The sequence below is a fragment of the Hibiscus syriacus genome, unplaced genomic scaffold (assembly GCF_006381635.1).
Source record: "Hibiscus syriacus cultivar Baekdansim isolate YM2019G1 unplaced genomic scaffold, ASM638163v2 tig00111718_pilon, whole genome shotgun sequence".
NCBI lineage: Eukaryota > Viridiplantae > Streptophyta > Magnoliopsida > Malvales > Malvaceae > Hibiscus > Hibiscus syriacus.
Window position 1 is genome coordinate 502443 of NW_024063161.1, and position 5910 is coordinate 508352.

Below are 5910 nucleotides of genomic sequence, written 5' to 3' on the forward strand. Positions count from 1 at the left end.
TTTGGAATTTAAAAATAAAATACTTGGCCAGGATACTAATGGCGCTTTGAAAATCGCATTGCGATTATGTATTATCGCGTTGCGAAAGTCAGAATCGCGTTGCGAAAGTCAGTATCGCGGTTCGAAAGTAAGTATCTCGTTGCGATTTTTTATTATCGCATTGCGATTTACTTATTCGCATTGCGATTTTCCCAATTCGCGTTGCGATTTACTTATTCGCATTGCGAATTGGGAAAATCGCAACGATACTGTAGATCATCGCAACGCGATTTTCAACTATCGCATTGCGAAAATGCAACGCGAATTTGCGATAATGGAGATCGCGTTGCGAATTAGCGATCGCATTGCGATTTTGTTGGTCATTTTGGCAAATCCGAAAAAAATTAATTAAAATCGTATATTATATGAGATTTTTGGTCACTGAAGTTATTTTCTTTTTTTTTTATTTTACAATAGAATAAATAAATTGTAATAATAAAGTCATTGGGGGTTTTCACAATTGACCTGACCGTCTGTTTCCGTATTAATAAAGGGGAGGCCTTTAAACCCATAGAAGAAACAGGGAGGCGAGCTGAAAAAGCATAGTGAAGAAGAAGCAAAAAAGGAATGGATTACCTAGGTATCGATCTTAGTTGTGCAATTGGATCTCTAAAAGATGGCACTTTCCCTCCCCGTGACTGTTTGCTGCCTCTCATCTCCAAGCTCCTTGGCTACGCCATCGTCGCCGCTTCCACCACCGTCAAACTCCCTCAGGTCTCTTTTTATTTTCCCTTTCTTTCGCTACCCCACCCCCATTTTTAATCGGATTAACAGTTTGGGTTTTTGCTCTTCTTTGTAAATGCAAAATCTTTAACTAAACTTAATCTTTCCTCGCTTATCTCAGAGATCAATTATCTATTTTCACGGATTTTTCTTTAGCCAAATTTATTGAAATCGATTAGTTTTCTTATAAATCAGTGATCTTTTATGTAGAAACGAGATCAATAAATAGCTTTTATGTGATTTCTGAACTGAGATAGATTACTTTCCTTTCTTGTGAACGTGTTGCTTGACTAATGCTATTATTGTCGTAACCGTTGCAGATACTGAAAATTTTGAAGCATAGAAGTGTTAGAGGGCTTAGTCTTGTTGCCTTTGAGCTTGAAGTAGTTGGTTATACCATTGCTTTGGCGTATTGCCTTCATACAGGACTACCCTTTTCAGCTTATGGGGAGTTGGTATTTCTTTTGATCCAAGGTAAATCTAGCCTCCATTTTGATTTTCCTTTCTGTCGTTGTTACTGTGAACTTCTCTTGTTGTGGAAGAATTTTTCAAATCATGGTGATCTCTTTTAAAAAGATAATTGGAACTGGATTCATGTTTCTTATTGACTGTCTGCTTTGAATGTTATGCCATTGATGCATGCTAATGAAAAATTGATTTGTTTTGTGACATGCATATTAATATCTTGCAATCACAAACCAATCTCATGTTGCCTTGCTCCTTTCCCATTTCCTCTGCCGACCTGTATCTTATGTTACTTGCACGGTTGCATCATACATGCATGCATGGTCTGCATGTATGTGGTTGCATGGTGGTAGATAAATTAGAACTAGAACTGAAATTAATATGCTATGCTATGCATACATGATTATATAACCAACCAGTGTATTTCCCAAAGTCGTTAAGCTATCTACTTCTGAAATATGGTAGCAAACTTCATAGCTTCACAGTGCAACAAACATGCTCATCTTGTGGTTGGTTTAGTGTTTTTTTTTTCTTTTCTTTTCATCTTCTTACTATATTTGAGAAAATTAATATTGCCTCCTGAAATGTTTGATCTGAATTTTTTCTCTTACAGCAATAATATTAGTTGCGGTTATTTATTACTTTTCGCAACCCCTCGGCATCTCAACATGGATCAGGGCATTGCTGTATCCTGATTGTTTCTCTGTTATGCTTTCCTTTTCCTTTTGTATTTTTTGGAGCTTCTTTTTTACCTATGATCTGCAGGAAATATATAAGTCCTTAACATGATGGTATTGCAGATTCTGTGCTATAGCTCCAACAGTCTTAGCTGGTCAAATTGATCCTATTCTATTTGAAGCTCTATATGTAAGTGGCATCTTTCACTGTCGATACTGTATCTGTAAAACTTTGTTTTGTACATAGTATGCGGCATTCCTCTTTGTTATTTTCAATTATGGAGCTTTGCATGGCCAACACTATAATAATGTGGAAATGTCCTGCTACAGCTATCCCAGCATGCAATATTTTTCATTGCCAGGGTACCGCAAATATGGAAGAACTTTTCTGTAAGTATTTCTCGAATTTTGCATATTGAATTTTTGTCCTTCTCTTGAAATGTACAAATTTGTTCACAATCATTTTGATTTTTGAAATTGCCAGTTTCGTAAACTTCCTTATTAATTAAAAGGAAGGAAGGTGTAAACATTTCTCTGATATATATTTTACAGCCATCCATATCTTTATAAGGCTTTGATCCTTGTTGTTCCGGGATTAATATTTGCATGTTTGTCTGCCCACCCTGCTTTTTTTTTTTTTTGGGGGGGGGGGGTTGGTTAGTATTTTATAATCCCTAAATGTTGTATGAGTTAAAACCTGTAAGTCATAAGTTGCTTTGTTTTTGTATCTAAGGGATCTATTGTTGTTATTTTGAAAACATAGTGTGTACTATGTTGGAAAAGTGGGAAATGTTTCTTTCTAGTAAATTCGGTGAACTTATGACTCAATAGATTCTATCTAGTTAACTGCAATTTGTCTAACTAAATATTACTAAATCCAGGTCAGTTTCCACTAAGTGATAATGAGCTCCTTTGTTCCATCGGCTTACTTTCTCGTTGCATGTCCATCTTCTGTGACTTTCTACTTTTACACAATCTAGCTTTTTAGCTAATTCTTTAGTAGTTATTAATGAATAATTATTCTTTGAGCAGAACAAAAGCACTGGAGAGCTCAGCTTCTTAACATGCTTTATGAATACCGCTGGCTCGCTTGGTAAGTACATATTGTTTATAGAGCTGTTGGAGTTTCAGTGTTTTCTTTCTTGTTCAATTAAGTTGGGGTCTCAGTGTTGATAGTGCCGTAGAGGTGTTTTTCCTGCACCGAGGCAGAATCTAAACTCATTTGATTTGTTTCTCTTGCAGTGAGAGTATTTACCAGCATCCAGGAAAAAGCACCACCAAGTGGTATCCTTTTTCTATTAAACTTTCATCTTCTAAATATTTTTCATACAGTTGATTAAAAAAATTCCAAAAGCTCCTTGTTTCTTCTGTTCTACGTTCTCCTTTGGAGCAATCTACTTGTCTAAATTAATTTTTCTTCCTCTTTTTCTGGGAAACCAGAAGATAGATTACGGACCTTCCAATTTTACTCAGCCTTTTTTGGTTATTGAAACTCATTTAGTACACATGCCTTGTTATGAAAAAACGGCTTGTACACTGTTGGTTTATCCATTTGAAGTCCTTGATTCCCTTGAAGTTGTTGCTGGCTCGGTTCTTGGTATCTTGACAAATGGCACGATCCTGACTCAAATTATAATATATCTAAAGCCGCAAGTCGAGAAGGAGGAAAAAGCAGAGTAAATCGATACCATGTCCCAAGTAGACTATGATTCAGTGGAAGGTTTATATTGGTGTATTGGTGAGCTAATCATCCCTCCATTGTTTGATCATCGAATGTATTATCAAGCATTCAATAGCCATCAGTTTGTAGTTGACAATACTCTGAATTTGAACGTCTTGAGGATGATTCAGTTTAGATACTTTTGGTAAATGGATTATTCAACTTTCATCTGCTTTTCTTTATGAGTGGATGTGAATCATGCTGCTTTCCTGTGTTGGTTAGCAGTTATTTTCATTTATATTTTACATCTTTGTTTTTTATTCTCTCGCTAACTATATATAAATGTATTACATCTCTCAGACAAAAATATATAAATGCATTTCGTAGTAAAGTAATAGGATAGATCAAAATGGAGTGGAGACGAAATATTTGAAGCAAAGTTGACTGCACAATTTGCAGTAAATAGTACCCACTGCAAATTGAAAAGGTTATAAGTTTTTGCAAAACTGGGCCCTTATGCTATTAAAAGCAAGAGCTCTGCAGCATTTGTTTTGTTAGAAACTTTGCAGATGTTCATGTGTACCATTAGTTGATGGATCACTGCAATGTAATCATACACACCCAAAACCAGAAATTGTAAAAAAAAAAAAAAAACTTTCACAAGCATATGATTATGTGAAGCCAAATATCTAACTGGAATATGAATCATTATGATCATACTGGATATGCATTAAGAAAGAATCGGAAGCTAACTAAATGTATTAGGGTGCTGCCATACATAAGAAAACAAACGAGAAATCATCACTTTTGAAGATGAAGATTCAACTCAACAGTCAATCAACAGCACGCAGCACTGAATCTGATAACACAATAAGCAGCTGAAGAACCAAAATGCTTTTCCTCCCACCTACCCTGTTCCCATTAACTCTGGGAACTGCCGCCATTAGTGTTTGCAAACCTTCTCAAAGTGCAAGCCACCATACTCCTCCCACTCAAAAGCCCTAACAACTTGGACCGAGCTGCGCTGCTTGAAGCAATAGTTGAACCACCAATTTGAGTTGCTACAATTGGAGGAAATTCAACTCCATTATGTTGTGCCCCGCCATCACTGGCACTCGCATCTAACTGTTCCCCTGTATCCAAATTAATTGCGAGTGATCCTCTATTTGCTCTTAACCATTCCACCCCCTCCGGTGTCACTCCTCTGCATTTCTTCACCTTCACTTTAATCAAATTCGGGCAACCACTAGCAAGGGCTTCCATTCCGTGGTCTGAAACAGGGCAACTCTTAATACAAAGCTTCTTCAAAGCAATACATTTCGCGGCAATACATGAAATCTCTGCATCACCTACTGTGTCACTACCGCATAAAGCTAACCATTCCAAATTCTGACAATTTGAAGCTAACATTTCCAAACTTATGTTCGTCGGGTTAACACCGATAAGAACTAATCCTCGTAAATTGAGGCATGAGTTTGCGACAGCAATTAATCCTTGGTCACCTATTCGATTGGCCTTCCATCCATCAATGTGAAGTTTCCTTAACAATTTACATTTCCCAGCAACAACTCGAAGTCCGGCATTCGTACACTGGAGTTTTAATGAGATGAAGAATTTCCAGGTTTAAACAGTTGGATATGGCCTCCAGACCAATATTGCTTATTTGAATCTGTTCCATATGGATATCTACGATACCAGTCACCCGATCCGCTATGAGAGGGAAAACCTTATCCCAATCACCAGAGCATCTAAAAAGTTTCAAGGATTTCAAATTCTTGGCACCAATAATGGGCGGACCGAAGCACTGTCCATTATAAAAGCTCTTTCAAGCAAATTGTTTTCAACGATGCCGCCGCCAACCCTGGCCCTATCGGCTCAGCTGCAACTCCGTCGATTATGCCACGAAGTCGTTTCACGGAGAGTTCCTCGAGAGCTGGGCAATGGTCGAGCACGAAGTTCATGTCTTTAGCTCCAAAAGTGCAAGATCCACTCAAGTGCTTCTTTAGGACCCTGCAGTTTTTAGCAAACGACGATATCCCTGCATTGGTCAAGTTGGTCAAGTCACGGCAATGTGACAATTCTATTAAAATAAGAGAAAATAACTTCAGTGATCAAAAATCTCAGATAATATATGATTTTGATCAACTTTTTTTGGATTTGCGAAAATGACTAACAAAATCGCAATGCGATCTCTAATTCGCATTGCGATCTCCACTATCGCAAATTCGCGTTGCATTTCGCGTTGCGATAGTTGAAAATCGCGTTACGATTTTCCATTTCGCGTTACGATTTTCCATTTCGAGTTGCGATAGTCCAAGTTGTCGTTGCGATAGTTTTCAAATTCGT

At 37.4% G+C, this 5910-nt stretch overlaps 1 protein-coding gene and 1 pseudogene across 1 annotated transcript; one reads left to right on the plus strand and one right to left on the minus strand.

Annotated features, from left to right (window-relative positions):
- The first annotated feature begins 529 nt into the window (after nucleotides 1-529).
- On the plus strand, nucleotides 530-3858 carry LOC120168273 (mannose-P-dolichol utilization defect 1 protein homolog 2-like). The gene is made up of 8 exons (XM_039177058.1): nucleotides 530-753; nucleotides 1083-1236; nucleotides 1841-1913; nucleotides 2028-2094; nucleotides 2235-2294; nucleotides 2937-2997; nucleotides 3147-3188; nucleotides 3481-3858. Exons 1-8 carry the CDS (start codon nucleotides 607-609, stop codon nucleotides 3582-3584), a joined length of 708 nt encoding a protein of 235 aa, XP_039032989.1. The 5' UTR covers nucleotides 530-606; the 3' UTR covers nucleotides 3585-3858.
- A 627-nt stretch (nucleotides 3859-4485) lies between these two features.
- On the minus strand, nucleotides 4486-5669 carry LOC120168256 (annotated as a pseudogene).
- Nucleotides 5670-5910: the final 241 nt, after the last annotated feature.

Coding starts and splice junctions, on each gene's coding strand:
- LOC120168273 (XM_039177058.1), top strand. CDS start 607: ATGGATTACCTAGGTATCGATCTTAGTTGTGCAATTGGATCTCTAAAA. Junction 1,914..2,027: donor ACATGGATCAGGGCATTGCT/GTATCCTGATTG, acceptor ATGGTATTGCAG/ATTCTGTGCTATAGCTCCAA. Junction 2,295..2,936: donor AAATATGGAAGAACTTTTCT/GTAAGTATTTCT, acceptor TTCTTTGAGCAG/AACAAAAGCACTGGAGAGCT.